This window comes from Phaenicophaeus curvirostris, chromosome 4 (genome assembly GCF_032191515.1).
Source record: "Phaenicophaeus curvirostris isolate KB17595 chromosome 4, BPBGC_Pcur_1.0, whole genome shotgun sequence".
Lineage (NCBI taxonomy): Eukaryota > Metazoa > Chordata > Aves > Cuculiformes > Cuculidae > Phaenicophaeus > Phaenicophaeus curvirostris.
Genome location: NC_091395.1, coordinates 12904240 through 12925512, shown reverse-complemented (window position 1 = coordinate 12925512; position 21273 = coordinate 12904240). Strand labels below are relative to the sequence as shown.

Sequence of the window (21273 nt, the reverse complement as noted above, 5' to 3'; positions counted from 1 at the left end):
AAAAGCTGTATAGTTGTAACTAATAGAGAAGTTGATGGGCCAATGAAGTTTAAAAAGGGCTTGTTTGCACACAGTTGACAAATTAAGTGGGTGTCAAACCCCCTGATCTGACTTCTTCAGTTGCTGTATGTGACATGTAGGTCAAACTTAATCGATGATTCTACTATGCCAAACTGTAAAATCAGATCTTCTGCCTGTGGTGGATTGTCATGAAGAAGTTTTTACTAGCCTGTGCTTCAGGCTAGAGGCAGAATCTTTTGGTGTAAGTCCTAACATGTTATTTCTAGAGAAGAATGCAGAAAGCATCTTGATCTTTCTGAAATCTTGACTTTAGACCGATGTCTTGAATTCATCTGTCGCAGCTGCCTTTTGACACTGTTTTTATTCACAGAAAATCCTTCTTCATTTGTTATGCTGTACTTCATAATAGATATAGGCAATATTAATACATTTATTTTTTTAAACTTTTTGTTTTTACTGTGTGGCCCAAATGTAATATGCCAAGCAGACAGGAAAACAGAAAAATAGAAAACAAGAAATAGGGAGGAAGCAAAGCATTGGTGCAAGTACAGTACATTTGATGGGGTTTTGTTACATATAAGGGGTGTAACAGTACTTTCAGTTATGAGCTTTGAACACGGGAAGTGTTTTTTAAAAGTCACAGATGTGAAATTGCTCGCTGTTGGAGGGATGCATCCAAACAGTAGAGATCAGGGGCATTGCTGGGGAAGGTGTTTTAGGCTGCTGGATATTTCTGTTGAGTGGGATCTGGAGGTCTAGGGTGACTGCTTTTGGAGGTACGATAGCGTAGTTCAAATGGAAAATTAAAATTTGTGTTAGAGCGTGTATCTGCACGTGTCTTGTAGGTTGTATACCAGACTCCAAAGCCAACTGGAGAAGTGTATTTTACAGAAACCTTTGATGGAGGATTGACTGGGTAAGTTCATGACTTAGAATTCTGAACTTTTTACTTTCAGCAGTTTATCTTGCAGTGGCAGGACTTAATTTGTATTCATTTTTCTGCCAGTATCAGGGGTTAGAATTGGGAAAGCTAGTAATGCTTGCTCCAAAATACATCATAATGTTAAGCTGGACAGTTAACATTTCAGGTATGTCACTACTTTTTTGTGTTTTAAGGAAGCTTTTAATAAACTCTGGGTTTATGGGCATTTAGAAAAGTAATATAATTCAAAGATCTATCCAGTTGAGTTTAACTAGCTGCAAGGTGAAGTGCATAGCCATTACACTGCAGTCACAAACTCTTTCTTCATGTGCACTTAGGTGGGTGTAAGAAGGCAGCGCTTTCAACATTATAGATAAAACCCCTATTGGGGAATATTTTTTTAGCAAGTTTTGTATTCATTTATTTTATTGCCTACCATACTGAGTAAGAATTAGATATTTATGAAACTACTGAAATGTTCTTAGGTAGTTTGACCTTACTGCATTGTAATTTTAGAAAAATCTTCAGGTTTATCTCAGCAATTCTTAAGCCAGAAATTTTTGTCTTGTCTGTGTATTACCAGTTTTCTCTCAACAGTATGGCAGTGTAAGGTGTAACTGGATGACTAGTGTCGCTCATGAAAAACCGTGCATTGTGAGCTACAGTCAGTTGCCACCAATGCACTGTCAGTAAGAGAGAATGTGATATATTACTATTTCTGGAGTAGGCTCACTACTTGCAGTTGGAAAACAACTTGGCTTTCAGTCCTCTTTCTAGCTGAGATGTAAAGGGTGTAGAACACCAAGGGAAAACAAATGAGTATGATGTAAATGTGATCTGTATGATCACTGACCTTTTCTTTTTTGAATCAAGCCAGGCTAGCGTACTGTCACTGGCTTCAGTTATGTGTGCATGCAGGTAGGATCTGTGGATGCAGAAGAGATCCCTTTAGGAGCTGATGTGATGAGTACTTTCTTACTATGTGAAGAGCTTTTAAAAATGGCAAGTGTTTTTCAATGATAAATCAGGTCTCTTTATTGGTATAGCTTTTTCCTGTATGCTTTGATTCTGTTGAACAAAATCTCTTGATTTGTGAAGAATTACGAAAAAAGGTGGTTTTATATGTTACTAAAATCGATGGAGTCAAAACTAACTCTCCTGTGAAAAGCCAAACAGAGAGGTGAAGGAAATGCAATATGGTACATTTGTTATGGTAGAACTTAAAGCTGCCTGTTTTATTTACTTCCTGTGAGAAGCCTGAGATCCGCCTTCTGTAGGAGTGAGGTTATACCATCATAAGACAGATCTGTTGAGGATGCATATATAAACTGTAAACAAAATAACATGGTAGCAGGCACTGGTTACTTCTGTAAGATTGAGTCTTACTCCCCTTTTCCATTTTTTTCTTAAAGCATTCTCTTCTGTAGAGTTATAGGGAACCTCAGGCCACTGAATATTAGTCTGTCATTATCACATTATGTCACAGTATATTCTATCATGTTTTCTTATTTTTTTTGTTATATATTTAGACCAAATATAGAAGGGAAATAAGTTCATAAACTCCCATCTTCAGTGTATCATTTGTCTTACTGATATGTCACTTCTAAATGTTAAAAAGTGCAATACAAAAGAGTACCAGTGGTGTTAGGAAAAATGATTAAATAAAAGAGGTGATGAGGGTTGTTAAAAATAAAATAAAACAAAACACAAACCAACAGAACAACAAAAAACCCAACGGAAAATCTTGATCAACAAATGCAAAAGCTTAACTGGGATATCTGAATGGTATCATTCACCCCAATTTCTAGCTTTGTGAGATCTGTTCAAAGACTAGTTTGCCTTCCTACAAGCTACAATACTTGGGATTTTTTGTTCTGACTGTACATAATTTACATAAGAATAGCAAGTATGGAGCCAAGATGTATGAGCAGATAAGCAGCTTGTTGCCTCTCTTCCCTAAAACTGGAGAGAAGAGTACATAGAAACTGATGAGTTAAATCACCAGGATAGGATAGCTTTTTTGAGAATGTGCTCTAAAAATCTCGTGCATGACTTGTCAAGATATGTTATTTCCTCGTTGGTCTTTCTCCTGGTAGACCAAGGATCTAGTTTGCCATCTATAATGTGAAGCTTTTCTAGCATCTCTGTTAACAGTGAACAAATCTGGCTGAAATTCAAGCAGAAAAGATAAAGTATTCATGCCTGAAATACTCAAGGCAAAGGATAGCTCAGAATGATTGAAAATAGTCCTTTACAGATTGATGGTGAGAAATTAGTATTGTGGTTGATACAACGAAGAGTTCAGTGATGCTGTTGCCTTAAGATATGCCTGTGTATGGGTCAGGGTAGAGCCACTGTATGACCAGATGAGCGTGGACTACCCTTTTCTCCTTTTCTTTTTTCCCCACCCTCCCCCTTCCTCCTCCAAATGAACAATTTGTGTAGGCTATGTGAGTTATCTTTTTTGTAACCTCAATTTGATGAGTCTGCCTTGTTCATAGTATCAAAGAGATAAGGTGTTTGTTTGCCCTGTTGTGATCCCCATTGTGTAGCACATTTGGAATCCATTTAGTGCATTTGTCATTTTCATACTTGCATCTCTTCCCTTCCTCCTCAGCTACACATCTGTGTTGTTGCTGTCTTAATGTTAAGGTTTCTTCGGGTGATTTATATCTCTTATTATAGTCAAGGATTTACACTTGAACCTTGCAATTTTCCATGTATCTCTGACATAATCTACATACGTAATATTTAAACAGTCTTCTTGTATATAAAACTGAAGCTTATTCAGAATAGTTGAATTAGTTTAGAAATGTATATTCATTTACATTCTTAGGTGGCGTTTTGAAATGTTGTATTAGACTAACCTATGTAGTTTTTCATTTCATGCTCTTTGAACTACAAAAAGTTACATGCTCCTGACTGTCAAAATCATTATCACAGCCTAGAAGTGAAAGCTCTTTTTCCTTCTTAAATCATACAGCTCTGCATAGACAGTTAAATGACCAGTGTGCTTCTTTTTTTTAGATGGGTGGTGTCTAAATCCAAAAAAGAAGACACAGATGATGACATTGCTAAATATGATGGTATGAAGTTTTAATGTTTACTTCCACTAGACAGTTTCCGATGTTCTTTTGCTTGTTGAGAAATAACTACCCTGTAACCTGAACTTATCCTTGAAAACCTAGACGACATACAAACTAACATATTTTTGACCTATAATCATTGTTATCCTGAAACTGAGATGTCAAATGTTGCCCTCTGGGTTACTTAGTGGGAAGATATTTTTTATTTTATTAACTTGGCAATCTATTGCAGTGAACAATGTGAGAATACCCTCTGGGATCTGAATATTCACTACTGACTGTTTATGAACAGTACTTCTTGAAAATTACTTTCTCTAAAATCATGTTAGAGATTTCCCACTTCAATTTCACTTGTTAAACATGTTTTGAAAGCAGCATGTTCCATAGAGTCGTAAGATCATTTAGGTTGGAAAAGACCTTTGGGATCATCACGTCTAACCCTTAACCTATCACTGCTGAGTTGACTACTAAACCATGTCCCTAAGCACCACATCTACGCATCTTTTAAATACCTCCAGAGATGGTGATTCAACCACTTTCCCAGGCAGCCCTTTCCAGTGCTTGACAACCTTTTCTGTGAAAATTTTTTTCTAATATCCAGTCTAAGCTTACCCTGGTGCAACTTGAGGCTACTTCCTCTTGTCCTATTGCTTGTTACTTGGGAGAAGAGACCAGCACCCACCTCACTACAACCTCCTTTGAGGCAGTTGTACCCTCAGTCTCCTCCAGTCCTGAAAGATCTCCCCAGAGCCTTCTCTTCTCCAGGCTGAACGACCCCAGAGAAAGCCTCTGCTGCAAAAGAAACCTTGCTGCTGCTCTTATGTTAAATGAAATCAATTAATATTAATAGAAGGTGGTAAGCAAGCGTAACTTGGAGGACTTTGGTGTGCCAGACAGTCCAGAACAGGTGTGTTTAGGTTTCACGGTTACCAGAAATAATTCTTAAAAATTAAGAAGTAGCAGAGGAGATCTCCATACAGATGAGATGCTTAGAGCTGCTGTGTCTCTGATTATTTGGTCTCATGTTGTGTAGGAATTGTCTCTAGCATCCAAACAATCGTATTTGCTTAAAGACACCCAGGCAGTTCAATATTAACAAAGCCTATGGTGAAAAGACTTCTTTGAACTATTTTCCCATTTAATTTTTTTTGAGTGCGTTGTTTTGTCTGGCATTATTGCTTGGTCCTAGTTGCCAGGCAGGAACACTACAGGGGAGGGGGGAATTTTCCTATCGTGCATTTAGCAGACTAGAAGAAACTAGGGATTTGTTGCTGACATACATATCTGCCCTTCCTTAATGACCTTCCACAAATCGCACTTCAATTGAACAGAAGTAAAAAGCCGTTTCATTTGGATTTCACGGTTTATGAATCTTGTCTAAAAACACGTGCTGAAGAACTCATTATGTTTTCTTCCTCTTGTTCATGTTGACACAGGCTTTTATCAAGATTATAGGAAATTGTAACAGAAATCTGTCTTTTGGGCTGTGTTCATTTCTGGAAAAAAAAAATCGGTGAATCTTGTGTTGTTCTGAGAAAATATAATGTCCCTTTTAGAACCCTTGTTCTTTGGATACTGCAAACATGTGTAATCCAACTCTATTTTTCCCAAACTTGGAGAAGTTATAATTATGTCATCTTTTATTTTGAAAGCTGTAGGCTTGTTTGTTAGTATTTAAGATCAAATCTGATAATTCTTGGAAAGACTTTGCAGGGGGGTGGGGAAGCTTCATCACCCATGTGATTGGATTTGACCTGAAAGATTCTCATTCTATATAAGCAGGAGGGGCAGAACCACATAGATATCTTGCTTACCCAGTGCCTTGTGACTAATGCTTTTTATGTGATGATGGTACAAACAAATCTAAAACCCAGAGAAATATTTTAATATTGTAGGTCTGTCTCTGTAGACTGTGGTATCCCACAATGCCTACAGGAATTTAATGTTTTCTTGTACGTTTCTGTATATTGGGGAGAAGCAAGGAATAATGTGTACTTTACACATGTTCTGTCTTTCAAATATTAAAAGCCATCATTATCTTAATTTGCTAGAACGAATACCTTTTTTAGTGAAATGGGAGACTGTTTTTTTTCTGTATAGAGCTATGCACACCCAGAGTGTATGTATATTAATTAAGTTTAATTATCTGTCAGTTTCTTAAGGCTGAAATAGATTTTTTTCTTAACAATAAAACTCACTAAGTATCACTTCAACCAGAGCTTTGAAGCAGTGTATATATTAGTGGCACAATGAATAATATTATGTATCTAAAATGTGTTGATTGTTTTGTACAATATTGCAATTAAACAGAAATAAAGTGGGTATTCACACATGCTTGTGCAATAAATTGCATTAAGTTTTGTGGTGTAAAAATAGTTGATGTTAAATGTGTACACTTTTCTATTTGATTTCATTAGTTTAGGGTGGATTATCATAAGGATGTGGTTCTTTCCTACTTTGCAGTCTATGGCTGACTTTTAATTTTTAGTCAGAAAATTCAGTTTTACACATAAAACTGAGATTTTGATTATTTTCTTCCTTTTGGCTTTGACAGGTCTGAAACTGGGGTTTTTACTGCTGTAGTAACAGCTACTTGAGGAAAGAAAAATTAAAAAGCATGTAATTTCTTGTTGTTACAACTACTTGCCCACTTTTTCCTTAAGCTTTCTTTCCTCCTTGCCAGACCACTGGGTTCAAGTGAATATTTGGCATGGTAGTTTTTATTTTATCTTCCAACTATGGAGCTGGAATTCTGATGGTTTCCAATTCTCAAAAAGTGCTGGTTAAAACATGTCACTGATTTGATAGAAAGATACTAGCAGCAAATTTGTGTACTATGAATATTTTTTTAATATCAGTGCTGTAGAGCAGTCAGTTTTTGCAAACATAAGCTGCACTTGTGTAATTTCTTTTTTTATAGCCTGGGTGGGGCTACCAGTAATCATAAAATCATAGAATCCTTTGGGTTGGAAGGGACCTTTACAGGTTATCTAGTCCACCCCTTTGCAGGAGCAGGGACGTGTTTAACTGGATCGGATTGCTCAGACCCCATCCAACCTGTCCTTGAATGTTTCCAGGGACAGGGCCTCCAAGAATAGTATTTTTATTTTGAATTGATAATATTTCTTGTATTGATCAGACAATGTACCGGTTAAGCACTTACAAATGTACTCGCTGGTTGTTAGAAGTGGATCTGTGTACAACATCTGCTACTGAGCCTGAGAGTCCTCAGTTGTGTGACCCTGGCTTCTCAGTTACTCACGCTTGCTAAAATACTTCACAAACATTTGAAGAGCATTTTCTGTATGAACTGGATGATTATTGTTGAACTATTTGACATCAGATATCAAGATTCCTTTTGTGCTTTGGCCACTAGTCTTTATTTGCTGTTAACTCTTTGCTTTCGACAAGGCTATGATTTCTTAATTCAGCCTACATTCTTTTTCAAATATTCTGTGTGTGTGTGTTTTAGGAAGATGGGAGGTAGAAGAGCTGAAAGAAAACACAGTACCTGGAGACAGAGGATTAGTGTTAAAATCAGTGGCAAAGCATCATGCAATATCAGCTATGCTAACAAAGGCATTTGTTTTTGATGATAAACCTTTGGTTGTTCAGTAAGTAGTCCCTCAGACTGGTTTTACTTAGTATTCATTATTATTCAAATCTTTAAGACAAGAAAGTGATGGGAATCCCTACAGAAAAATACTGGCTTCATATAGCATGACCTATCATATCCAGAGCTATCAGAACTGTAACTGTAATGATTTAATAATCAAGCAAAATTGTAATACAAGCATTAATAAGTCATATTTCAACTCTCTTGAAATATATTCAGGCAGAGATCTAGTATTTTACAATATTGCTGAAAAAGCTAATTAAGTTTCAGCCTTGCTGTAAGAGAACTAAATCATATGTAGTTTGAGCACAGTGGTTTTCCACTGACAGAATACTGTGTAGCTCCATAAAAGCAGCTTGTATCTTGAACCCATTGTAGCAACATTAGTGAAGATGAGTGCCTTGGCAATATGCTTACTTTTTTCTGATAATCAGACTCACTTTTTTTGTTCGTACAGACATGTCCAGATAATTCCTCTGGCTAAATTCACTCTCTCATTTGGGCAGTTTCAAAGATTGGCACCAAATTCCTAGAACTCTTGCCCATTTCTAGCTCACTTTCATGTTTACAGGCTGGTTGATACCACCATGAAACTTTTCTTACTGGTGGTACCAGCTGTAGCAATTGCTACTGTAGTGTTTTTTGACTGGAATCGCTGCTGTATTAGCTTGTGTGGTAATTAAAACCTTTTGATTATATGCAAGTGTTTTGACAGTAGCGACTAATTCACAGGCTTAATATATTCATAATTGCAACTGCAGATTAGAGGTTAATGTGTATTTGTCTGATACTTGGATTGTTTTTTTAACTTGCTCTTTGTCTAGATATGAAGTGAATTTCCAAGAAGGCATCGACTGTGGTGGTGCATATATTAAACTTCTCTCTAGTAGTGATGACTTGAATCTGGTATGTCCTCTTACTTAACAATTGCTCTCAGTTGTTCATCTGAGGAATCCATAATTGTTCCTGTGAAATGTCAATAAGAAATTAATTCCTAATGCATCCTAAATTCTTCCTGAATGTTAAAGCAGAAGATTGGGAAGATAATAATATATATATAATTGATTATGTGTGTATGTATATATATACACGTACATAAATATTTTGGAGTTGTGCATTTCATTCTGATGTAATTTAGTTAATGCTGTTCTTGTTATACTTTCCATTTATTTTAATGAAACTTATAGGCAGTCTAGAACTTTTAGCAAGCTGTTGATATCTGTTTTCACACACACAAAAAAAAAATCTTAAGATGTGAATTTCACAAGGTTAGAATGAGTGGTTTGCTCTGATTAACATACTCCTTTTAGTTCTGTCCGAGTGATGCCTTGTGCTTAGGACAAAGGACTTTGGTATCTGTTTAGTCTGTCTTTCTGCAATAACAGAAACTACAGAATCTCAACTTATAACTTGTATAACTTTTTTTAACAGCTTATACCATATGCTCACTAAGATTTGGTAAGCTAGAAAGGCAATGTTATGGAAAAAACAATAAGGAATAGTCTGGAAAAAAGCTTGTTGCAGGATTGCAGGCAGAATTCAAAATTTCTTCTCTGGGTGAGATTTTTCATCTGTGCTTTTATCACTGAGATATCTGTGGCTATGGCTGCTGCCTTGATCCTCAAAGCCTTTCAAGTACTGAGGACATCAGTCCAGTGTGATGCTCTGTCTGTGTGCAAAATGAAGAGGAGATTGCTTAGGACAGGCTCAAGACATTGCTTGACCTGACCTGCAAACCAGCAGTCAGGAAGAGCCCACTTATCAGTGAGACTCTTGATGACATATAAGGGATAATATGTACCTCTGCAAGAGTCTAGGAGATGGTTACACATGTAAGAAATTGCTTGTAAGCATTTCTAAGATCTATTAACAAAAGCTCCAGTGCAGCATCCTAGTGTTCTTCCTTTTTCCTAAAATTTATATGCCAGTCAGTGTTTTATGCTCAAGTAACTTGAGTACTAATAGACAGCTATTAAAAATACAGACTGTAGGAAAGCAAACAAAGGCATGACGTCTTTCATATAGGAAAGATTTGTAAAGGGTAGTAAAACTGAAAAGTTTTTAAAAGAAACTGTAAGACCAAGATCTTCAGCTCAATTATGCATGAAACTGTAATTCCCAGTAACTGTCATCTTACTAGAAGGTTGTGGTGAGTTGATCCTGGCTGGATGCCAGATGCTCACCAAGCTGCTCTATCACTCCCCCTCCTCAGCTGGACAGGGGGGAGAAAATATAATGAACAGCTGGTGGGTTGAGATAAGGACAGGATGATCACGTAGCAATGACTGTCATGGGCAAAGCAGACTCAGATTCTGGGAAATTGGTAATAAATTAAATTAATCAAATCTGAGTAGGAGAATGAGAAAATAAACACTAAGTCTTAAAACACTTTCCCACGTTATCAACGTAGCTAAACAGCTCAATAAAATTGACATGAAGAAGAGTAACTAGTTTGTTCCCGTCCCTCTTTTACGGTAATGTTTGTAGAAGGTTACAGATATTTGAGTGTTTTGATTTGTGACAGGCATTTACACTTAGTGTAAGGGTAAGGTCTAAATAAATATATTCATCTTCTTTGAGGAGGCTTAAGTGATTTCTTTGGTTAGTCCATTCCCTGAGAAAAGACAGCACCCAGCAGCTCAAAAGGACCATTCCATTCCTTTCATGATTTACCCTACCAGTTTTCACAACTAGGCTCTGTGCCACAGCATCAAGGAAAATTAGTACCCTAAATGATTTCATAAAATGTACAGTATAACACATGCTCAGCTTTCTTGCTTCTACAGGAGTACTTTTTTGACAAAACACCTTATACTATTATGTTTGGACCAGATAAATGTGGCGAAGTTTACAAACTACACTTTATCTTCCGACACAAGAACCCTAGAACTGGAGAATATGATGAAAAACATGCAAAACGTCCTGATGTAGACCTAAAAAAATTCTATTTGGACAAGAAGACGCATCTCTATACGCTTGGTACTGTTTAATTCTTGTAATTTTGAATTAGAAAGGAGAGATTGAAAACATCTTTCTGTCCACACTAAAGTTCTGTATTTTTATCTGCTTTTTTGTTTGTAATAGTCTGTTAATTCTGAAGGGTGGTTGCTTAATGATTTGAGGTTTAATGACTGGGTTTGAATCGTGTAATGACTGAGCTTAACTGCAGGACATAAAAGTAGCTTTGAAATGCTTATTTAATGTTCAGTACAGGAAAAAACATATCAACCCTGGTCAGCCTTTAGCACGAAGAATTGATTAATTCCTTCAGCACTTATTATGATAAAAACATTTTTGTTAAGGAAGATATTAAAAGACGTACAACTGTATAATATTCTAGAAAGGTGTCAGAGTTCACAGGAACTCTGTTAAATCTGCATCGTGCTGCACATCACTCCTCCAGATGTTAAGAGTTCTCCTTACCTCCTGCATCTGCAGTAGTGTGCATGAACAGATATGTTACTGCATTCTCTAAAGATGAATGAATATTGGCTGGTTTTAATTCATGTGACATCTCTTTCTGTTCCAGTGAACAGTATAACAGAGATGGAAGTTTAATTTCTTCGTTCGTTTTTCCCCTCTTTTTCTAATGTCTGAGGAAGGCCAAACAACCAGAGCACAATGGGCTCATCTGTAGCACACTGCAAATCCAGCAAAATTGACTGTAGAATCCTTCGGGTTGAAGGGACCTTTTTACAGGTTATCTAATGTAAACCCTCTGCAAGAATAAGGACATCTTCCACTAGATCATGTTGCTCAGAGCCCCCTCCAACCCGTGCTTGAATGTTTCCAGAGTTGGGGCCTCCAAGACCTCCTTGGGCTACCTGTTCCAGTACCACCCTCATTGTTAAAAATTTCTTCTTCATGTCCAGCCTAAATCTATCATTCCTCAGTTTAAAACCATTACTCCTTGTCCCATCACAACAGGTCTTGCTAAAAAGTCTGTCCCCATCTTGTAGGCCCCCTTTAAGTACTAGAAGGCTGCTACAAGGTCTTCTCACAGCCTAAATAATAATGGAAGGCATGTACAACTGCTGTGTCATGGGAAAAATCGTATTTTACTTTTAATTAATAATATTGTATTGAATAGACAATTGAATGTACTGTTTAAGCACTTAACAAATATGCTCGCTGCTTATTAGAAGTGGATCTGGATACAACATCTGCTACTGAGCCTGAGAGTCCTCAGCTGTGTGACCCTGGCTTCTCAGTTACTCGTGCTTTCTAAAGTACTTTACAGACACTTGAAGAGTTCTCTGTATTCGCAGTTTGGCACTTAGGGGAATGGCTTTCCGAGATCTGAATCGGAGAATATATTGCTTTGATGATCCTTCAGCTGTTTTACAGATGCAGTTATTGTATTTCCCTACTTTCAAGTATGAAATTGTAATTTGATAGCAGGAGTTAGTCTGTTATTGTTCATATTTTTAAAGAAACAAATGAAGCAGAATTTTGGCCAGGTGTTAGGTTTTTGAAAAACCTCTTAGAAGGTGCTTGGATGTCTTTCAGCAACTGAATTTGCCAGAGATCTCATTATTGGGGGCCTGATGCTCATCATACATTGCTGCAGTAGCAACTCTAATGTTTTGTGTCCAGATCCAGTACCTGAATGGGGAGTTTGTCTCCTGCTCCTGTTCACTGTTACTTGCCCAAGTCTGTGCTTATCGTATAGGTTTTGGTTAAAGATATTTATAAAATGAATGCTTCTCTTATTTCTTTAATGAAAATTTCTTCCATGTAGTGATAAAACCAGATGATACATTTGAAATGTTAATTGACCAATCGGTTGTCAGTCAAGGAAGTCTTCTTAAGGATATGGTACCTCCAGTAAACCCTTCCAAAGTAGTAGATGATCCTAGTGATAAGAAACCTGATGACTGGGATGAAAGACCGAAAATACCTGATCCAAATGCTGTCAAACCAGATGACTGGTAAGGAGAACATTTTTATCAGTACGGTACCTTTCGCATCCAAGTTACTCATTGGAAGATTTAACTGGTTTTATTTTTGCTAGTGAGAGCTGGGGTATGTTTCACTACTAAAAGCACTAAAGTTTGAAAACGTAATTGAGGCATCTACAAGGACCTGGTTATGCTCTAAGGACAGAAATAAATATTGTGCTTTTTGCTAATTTTCTACTTTCCGTGGTTGCAATTAATAACTAATATTACCTGAAAGCCTAGGATGAGGGATTTTTTCACCATGTAGTCTTAATTTCATAGAATCATAGAATAACCAGGTTGGAAGAGACTCACCGGATCATCGAGTCCAACCGTTCCTATCAAACACTAAACCATGCCCCTTAGCACCTCGTCCACCCGTGCCTTAAACACCTCCAGGGAAGGTGACTCAACCACCTCCCTGGGCAGCCTCTGCCAGTGCCCAATGACCCTTTCCATGAAGAATTTTTTCCTAATGTCCAGCCTAAACCTCCCCTGGTGGAGCTTGAGGCCATTCGCTCTCGTCCTGTCCCCTGTCACTTGGGAGAAGAGGCCAGCACCCTCCTCTCCACAACCTCCTTTCAGGTAGCTGTAGAGAGCAATGAGGTCTCCCCTCAGCCTCCTCTTCTCCAGGCTAAACAATCCCAGCTCTTTCAGCTGCTCCTCGTAAGACCTGCTCTCCAGCCCCTTCACCAGCTTTGTTGCTCTTCTCTGGACTCGCTCCTGAGCCTCAACATCCTTCTTGTGGTGAGGGGCCCAGAACTGAACACAGGATTCGAGGAGCGGTCTCACCAGTGCCGAGTACAGAGGGAGAATAACCTCTTTGGACCTGCTGGTCACGCCGTTTCTGATCCAAGCCAAGATGCCATTGGCCTTCTTGGCCACCTGGGCACACTGCTGGCTCATATTCAGTCGGCTGTCAACCAACACCCCCAGGTCCCTCTCCTCCAATTGAAATTTGTATTCAATGATTTCTGTGTTGTTCTATGGGAACTACTGTTCATATGGCAGTTTGGGAAGAGGAGGGAAAAACTTAATGGGAATACCTGACTGACAGCTGCTGGTTCCTGGCAGCGATTTCTGGGCTAAGTAGTACTTCAAAACAATATGAATGTAATTCACGTATTTGTAAAGAGGTAATAGGATGTCTGTTTCTCACAATGAGCCTGTCTAATTCTGCTGAGCCTTTGAAAATCATCCCTTTTGTGCCAGTTACTGTCCTCTGAACAGAATAATGGTTTTAAAGTCAGGTTCTGTTGTATTTTCTAACATAAGCCTGTAATTGAAGGGATGAAGATGAGCCTGCCAAAATAGAAGATCCTGATGCTGTTAAGCCTGAGGGATGGCTTGATGATGAACCGCAGTATGTTCCAGACCCTAATGCAAAAAAGCCAAAGGACTGGTAAGAACTTGATTGATAAGTACAGGTTGTCAAAGTGTCATGTAGATAAGCCTGCCTATTCTCTGGCAAATTGATTTGTAGATCAGAAGTCAATCCAAATCTCATAGTTTTTTGAGGTAGGAAGTTGGAATATGTAATGTATGGCAAAACATGTGTTGTTCTGGGGGGCTGCTTTTATAAAAACATGGTCATGTCAACTGTCTTTTGTTTTTTGAAGCCATATAAACAAAAACCAGAATGCAAAGGACCCCTTTGAAAGAACTTGGTACTGTGTTAGACCATGAAACAGTTTAAGCTGATACCTCGACATCATATATTAGTCTGAATTGGATCTAAGTGTCTTATGGAGAAGTGTTTCAAACTGTCTGCAGATGCAGGACTATAACTGCATTCAGTCATGCTGTGGTAGCTATGAACATGTTTCCTTTAAAAAAAAAAGGGTGTAGCACTCCTTAAGAAAGTGTTTATACTGTTGCGTAAAGTTCTGTGAGCTGGTCCAAATTCTGAGATGATTATAGCAAAATATGTGGGGACCCCAACTTCAGTCTGACTGCAAGTGTTCAGAGTCATATCAGTCTCTCATATCAGTTGTTTGTAACTTTTTTCTTCTGTAGGGATGAAGAAATGGATGGGGAGTGGGAAGCCCCTCAGATCCCTAATCCCAAGTGTGAGAGTGCTCCTGGTTGTGGACCTTGGGTGCGTCCCTTGAAGAATAACTCAAAATACAAAGGAAAATGGAAAGCACCTATGATAGATAATCCTAACTATCAGGTAATAGGAACATTGTAGGTCATTGTTATACAGAGGTCAACAAACCAGGCAAGTCAAAGTAGTATGTTTGTCTAGGCTTTTATACAGCCTATTTATATTTTAGGCTCAGTCTGAACACCCTTACTAAATGCTTTCAGCTATTTTGTATTTAACTTGCCTTTTTTTTTTCTTTAAGAATACTGGAAAATAGAAATGCTTCCTCTATTAGAAAAACTTCTCTGTTAAAAGATGCTTTTGCAATGATTTGCACTTTATTTTAATATACTCTGTAGAGTTGTGTTCTGGATTACACTATGGTTTAATGAAATATTGCTCTTTTTTGTTGGAGTTTTAAGTGCAGATCTCTTAAAGGAACGGTTTCTTAAAAAACTGAAGCCTTCCAGTAAGCAGGCTGACTTACTAGTTCTATTTTAGTGGAAACATCAATTTTGGATAATTAAATTCCTCTCCTCCTCCTCAGATACAAGATATAATCTGTTGGATGTTAGAGTTACTTTGTATTAATTATGGCTGGGAAGTACTTGAATCTGATTTCTTTGAGCTCAAGATCCTAAGCACATTTGTAAACAAAATTTGGCTCTAGTTTACACAGGTATTATAAGGTTGAATTTTCCTTCCCTAAAATTTTCCCTAATTCTTCTGGTTACAGTAGCTGTCCGTTTATGTATATGTACTGGAAGGGACTGTGTGGGTCATAGGATGTAGTTCCCCTGCAGATGGTTACCCCAGAGGATTCCATCACTAGCCACAAAATATTGACCAGTGCCCTTAGGAAAATGTGTATACCGTATTGATGAGTGAAAGCCAAAATTATATATTGTATAGGGAGAGACTAGGGGAAGAATTAATACCAATGTCTTATATTCCTGCAGTATTAGGACATTCGTTTCCTAGAATTTATCTAGGAGGTTTACAAAGACTGTGCTTGGAGTCACCACTACCAGGAAGAACAGAGATATTAAGTACAGTCAGTTACTACTGTAATACCTCCCCCCCCCCAAAATAAACAATTTAATAAGTCTGCCCTAAGCTAGAATTCAAGACCTATCTGCCAAAATCCTACAGGCTATTTCCAATTCTGGTTTTACTTAGGTTAAACTCTACTGTCAGTCTTTTTAAATAATGCATTTTAAATAGTTAGGGAATTCTAATTATTTTAAAATTTGTATCACAGTTTGTTTTTCTATGGAGGTAGGTAATGTGATTACATTTTTTTTCCTTAAAAGGGAATCTGGACCCCTCGGAAAATACCTAACCCAAACTACTTTGAAGATCTCCACCCGTTCAAGATGACCACTATCAGTGCTATTGGTTTAGAACTCTGGTCTATGACATCTGATATCTACTTCGATAACTTCATTATATGTTCTGAAAAAGAAGTAGCAGATCGTTGGGCAGCAGATGGCTGGGGCTTGAAGAATTTAGTAGCAAGTGCTAACAAGGTATAAAATTTACTATGTTCATGGTAGGAATATGTGCTGTTGAAAGAATTTTCTGTCAATTAATGCTGACAGAATAATAATTTGAATGAAATTATTCGTTTTGCGGAGTAACTATGATAGGGGGTTTTTCCCCCTCATAGTTTGGCTTTTTACCTTTCCCAAGATCTGCTTGAAATTAAAAGGGTACAGCTTTTGACTTAAAACACCTAGGGAGAAATTTGCTTCACTATAGTTAATGAATCTTCTGCTGCTCAGAGTACTGCCAGAAATTCAGTACCTGTTCAGAATGAGCAGTGTCTGTAAAAACACTGTCTAAAAGAAAACATGCTATCAGAGGGAGATTCTGTCTAACTTTCAAAAGACACAATCGCTTAGGCGAAACTTAACTCTAACTTAAATCAAAATATTCCGCTTTTTGTAACAGGAACCACTTCTTCTATTACTATCAGCAAGTGGAAGCTGAGGCAGTTACACTCAAATACCTCTTCTTTTTTCTTGTGGCTAACCCCATTATGTATTTTCTTCAGATGTCCCCCTCACTGTGAGGAATGGATAAATAGTCATGTGTTTTTCTTTTTAATAGTTTTATCCCTTTGCCTGCTTAAACAGCTCTGAAAATAGTGCACGTATGTTTATGGAGCTGTTGTTTAGCCTGGAGAAGAGAAGGCTGAGGGGAGACCTCATTGCTCTCTACAACTACCTGAAAGGAGGTTGTGGAGAGGAGGGTGCTGGCCTCTTCTCCCAAGTGTCAGGGGACAGGACAAGAGGGAATGGCCTCAAGCTCCTCCAGGGGAGGTTTAGGCTGGACATCAGGAAAAAATTTTTCACAGAAAGGGTCATTGGGCACTGGAACAGGCTGCCCAGGGAGGTGGTTGAGTCACCTTCCCTGGAGGTGTTTAAGGCACGGGTGGATGAGGTGCTAAGGGACATGGTTTAGTGTTTGATGGGGATGGTTGGCCTCGATGATCCAGTGGGTCCTTTCCAACCTAGTGATTCTATGATTCTATGATTCTGTTTCTATGTGTGCATCCACATTTTGCTTGTATACTGCATTTAGCCAGCCATCGGGCTTTTGAAGATCTCTTTGTTGTACTGTAGGATGAACTTGTCCTGACATAAGGGACATGAGCCCCTCTAGTGGCTGCCTTTACTGACTACAGTTTCTTTCTAACAGACCCCTATTTTCTTTGATTAAGTGGCAAGAGCAGCAAAAAAACAATGGGTTGGTGGCAAACGCGGCCAATTCCTGACAGCTGCCGTTTGTCACAGCATGGGCAAGTGGCAATGGCCTGTCTGCCCATGTGATTAGGAAAGACATCTTTTCTCACAGCCTTGCCCTTTTCTGAAATGTTTGAGTTTATATCTGGACCTGCATCTATACCTGCACAACAGCAAAAAATATTCCTCGAGTCCCCTCGCTCCTCTCTGCCTCTCAAGCTTCCTTCTTTAGTTGCTGATGTACCCTTTCTAGATGTCGAATTGAACCAGATGTTTGCCTACCTACCTGTACCTCATAATTGGGCTGGAAGGACAATTTACTCCTCAAATAATTGGCTGTCAAAGGGGAGAACGTGGTAGTACAGATGGAGCAAGACATTGCGTTTCAGGTGGCTGGCTGCTGCTCTGAGGTTCTCGACACTTTCGGAGCTTTCGGCTGAGTTAGCATAGCACGGGGAAAACGGAGAGTACCTGGGAACGGTGTGAAGTGTGAGGATGCTGAGACTCCAAATGCTGCTTTATAAAATTAAGTAGTGGCTAGTCAAGTATGTTTGGAGTACCAGGTTTGTTTCTCCTTGCTGATTTATTTGCAATCTGTCAAGTTGTTACTTTACTAGTATTGAAAGCCAATATTGTTCTAGTCAGTAAAAAGCAAACGTAAAGAAGGGGTTTCTTTGGGCAACAAAGAGCTTAAAATATAAACAGTACATTTTGTAAACTTATTGAAGTATTGAGAGGGATGTAAACACAAGAAGGTCTTTTTTTGTTTTGTTTTTACTATAGCCCGGTATGTTTAGTCAACTGTTGACTGCTGCAGAAGACCACCCATGGCTCTGGGTTCTTTACATCTTGACTTTAGCTCTCCCTGTTGGTCTAGGTGTGTTGTTTTGCTGGCCAGCGAAGGTAAGAGGAAATTTACTATCTTTATATCCAGTTTTATTCTTGTTACTGTCTTTGAAAACTTGTAGCATCTGTGCAACAATATGCACTTTTAATGTGCTATTGATATTACTTGGCTCACAGTGGCTCTTGTGTATAATTCTTAACTGGAGTTTAAATGTAAATTGATTTTTAATTTGTTGTAGAAAACAGATGAGGATATTGACTTCAAAAAACCTGATATATTTAAGCGAATTACAAAGGGAGAACCAAAACAAGAGAGAGAGGAGTTTGAAGATGATGAAATAGAAGAAAAAGAAAATGAAGATACTGCTGAAGAGGGTAAGATGAGCTAGCGAGCTTGTAGTTTGATTAAATATAAAGACATGAATAGGACTGGTTCGCATTGTCAATTAATTACAACCAGTTTTCTTAAAATATGCAAAACCTGCTTTGCTCTGAGTCCTCTTTTTCTTTTTGACAATCTCTATTGAGTCGTATTCCATGGGTAATAGATCTTTGATAAATACAAGCAGAAAGTAAGGCTCTTCACAGTATTTTTCACGCTTTCAAGAAAATAACATGCTTCCAACAATCTTTTTATGTTTGTAGGTAGTGGTGCATATTCTCCTCCCTTCTAAATATTTCATGTATTGAACACATTCAAATGGTTCAGGTGTATGTGCCTGAAGAGGTTAAAGTCCAATTGTTGTCTTTAATTTGTGCCTGGAATAGCTTTAAATATCTAACATGAGTCTTTCGGCTTACTCCTCTGTGGGAGGGTTGTGCCCTGAACTATTCTGTTGGTCGCTGATTTCAGTAGCTCTTGTTAAAGCCTGCAATTATGGTAGACTTGAAATACTGAAGTCTGCTGCTTCCTTTGTGTTGCTTTCTAGCAGTGTATCGCATGCCTGCAGAGATCTGTCCTGCTGCCCCACGGGAGAAATCGGTGGTTCAGCAGGTTGAGCTTTGGCATCCAAGAATAAAATCATCTTGTGTTACTCCATCGAAGATTACTGGTACTATTCAACTATGGCTTTAATGCTCTGCTAGCATTTCCCTGAGTCTGTACAGATACACAGAAAGTAAATCACCTATCTTACCGTGCATTATCTTGCCTTCCATGAGAAAATCCTTAGCCTCAGACCTCTGCAAGATTCTTATTTCCCTCTTTCTTGGTATGAACAAAGAAAATGACAGGTGCCTGGCATGGAAAGTTAGAAACCTAGCAGATATTCGTGTGGGTGTTTTTTTTTTCTTTAGTGCTGACATCTCTTGTTGTTACTGACTGAAACTTTGTGTATTTTGTCTGTCTGTGCACTACATTCTGTCAGTTTTGATGGCTTCTGCCTGTATGACTTGAAAGTTTACTGAGCATCAGCTGTTACCATGCCAGTGCTTACAGAACTGAGTAAGTTGTTGGCACAGAGTTTGCCCCACCGAACTTAGTCTATCTGCCTTACCATTCGAGAGCCCTCAGCATTAAATTATTTTAGTTATGCTACATGTAGTTTTTACATTACCTTAAACTGTAGGTACAGCATTTCAGCATTCTATCTTTCTCCATTCTTCTTTTGATCTTACTCTAATTTATCTGCTCCTTGCTTCTGAATTACAGGGTCCGTTTTCTTTTACGCTGTCTTGATGCAGATCATCAATACATTCTGTGGCTCTTATGCCACCATTGCAAGGCTGTCCAAGATACCTGAATTCCAATATTCTTCTGCTAAGTCAGTCAGTTTATTTAGTTAATTACAACGCACCACTTAATAAATAATATGTTAGTGTGTGTTTGAATGTTAGAAATAAAGTCCAGGCGATTGCACAGGAACCGTTTTTAGCTCCCACAACTTCTGTAAGGAATTCTACTCAGGACAGCTCTTCGTGATGTTTCAAAAGTAGGTTCCTTTTTAGACCTTTCTTTTCAATTACTGGCCTGAACACAGAGGAAAACTAGCTAGCTTTTGTATGACTGCTCCAAGTTTTCCAAGTAAATTCTAGACTGCCAAGGGAAGGATTACATTTAGCTGCCATGTGACTTCCCAGTCTCTCTCTCTCTTTAAGGATTGCTTAGTTTCCATTAGCTTCATGTCACCTTTCACATTTCCAAGTTGAAATCTTCCTTTTTTTTTCCTGTCACTCTTGCCTCTTACATATCTGAAAGCATTAGAGGACTTGTCTTCTGCCTCCTTCTGCTGATTCTTTTTGCTACAGAGAGAAGAGAAGTGGAGGAGACAAAAAGAGAGATTTTAAAGGATACAAAGAAGATGGCAAGAGAGGCTCCTTCTTCAGGTACTGGGAAAGGGAAGTAATTTGGGCCAGGGCTTGAAAATGGTCTCTCTGATTTTCTCCCTCTGCTTCCTTGTTGATGGTAGAACTTCAAGCTGGTGGATGCCAGCTTTCATCAGATACAGATGTGAGTTTCCTCTGAGCTCTCTCAGTATGGTATCTGTAGTCGAGTATTTTCTACTAGTCTCTTTGTATCCTAATAATTTTTACAATTCCTTTGTGGCCCACAGGAAAGCTGGTGAGGGACTTTTTACAAGGGCACGTAGTGATAGGATGAGGGAGAATGGCTTTAAATTGGAGGGGGGAATATTTAGATTAGACATTAGAAAAAATTCCTCATCATGAGGGTGGTGAGACACTGGCACAGGCTGCCTAGGGAAGCTGTGGCTGCCCCATACCTGGATGAGTTTTTTACTGTTCTGTGTTAATTGTTTAATTATTTTGTTCTGTGTTAATTTTTGTGGTGTTGCTCAAGGGTGGTGTGTTCTTGACTTGTCTGCTCATCTACTCAGTCTCCTTGCCCTCTACAAAAATATTGCAGGAAGTAAAAGAATGTTGCCAAGAAATGGAATTTCAGGGGCACAGACAGAACCTTATTTGTAAAGTTATACATTTATTTATATGAAATCTATTAAATTAACATTAGACTAAAATTAAGTATTTTAAATAGTATATTTGTCCAGTTCT

The 21273-nt window shown here is 38.3% G+C and overlaps 1 protein-coding gene across 8 annotated transcripts in view; it reads left to right on the top strand.

Moving 5' to 3' along the window:
- The window catches only part of CLGN (calmegin), a 72495-nt gene that overhangs the window by 46670 nt on the left and 4552 nt on the right, over positions 1 to 21273 (top strand). For 6 of the 8 annotated variants that reach the window (XM_069855261.1, XM_069855260.1, XM_069855264.1 and 3 more), the window contains 12 exons: positions 867 to 937; positions 3971 to 4029; positions 7502 to 7643; positions 8470 to 8551; positions 10432 to 10624; positions 12387 to 12576; positions 13874 to 13987; positions 14602 to 14758; positions 15985 to 16200; positions 18202 to 18321; positions 18504 to 18639; positions 19194 to 19316. In XM_069855261.1, coding sequence (XP_069711362.1) covers positions 867 to 937; positions 3971 to 4029; positions 7502 to 7643; positions 8470 to 8551; positions 10432 to 10624; positions 12387 to 12576; positions 13874 to 13987; positions 14602 to 14758; positions 15985 to 16200; positions 18202 to 18321; positions 18504 to 18639; positions 19194 to 19316 — 1603 coding nt within the window. The remainder of the gene's footprint in view (positions 1 to 866; positions 938 to 3970; positions 4030 to 7501; positions 7644 to 8469; positions 8552 to 10431; positions 10625 to 12386; positions 12577 to 13873; positions 13988 to 14601; positions 14759 to 15984; positions 16201 to 18201; positions 18322 to 18503; positions 18640 to 19193; positions 19317 to 21273) is intronic. The other 2 variants (XM_069855262.1, XM_069855263.1) reach the window with 2 other exon arrangements.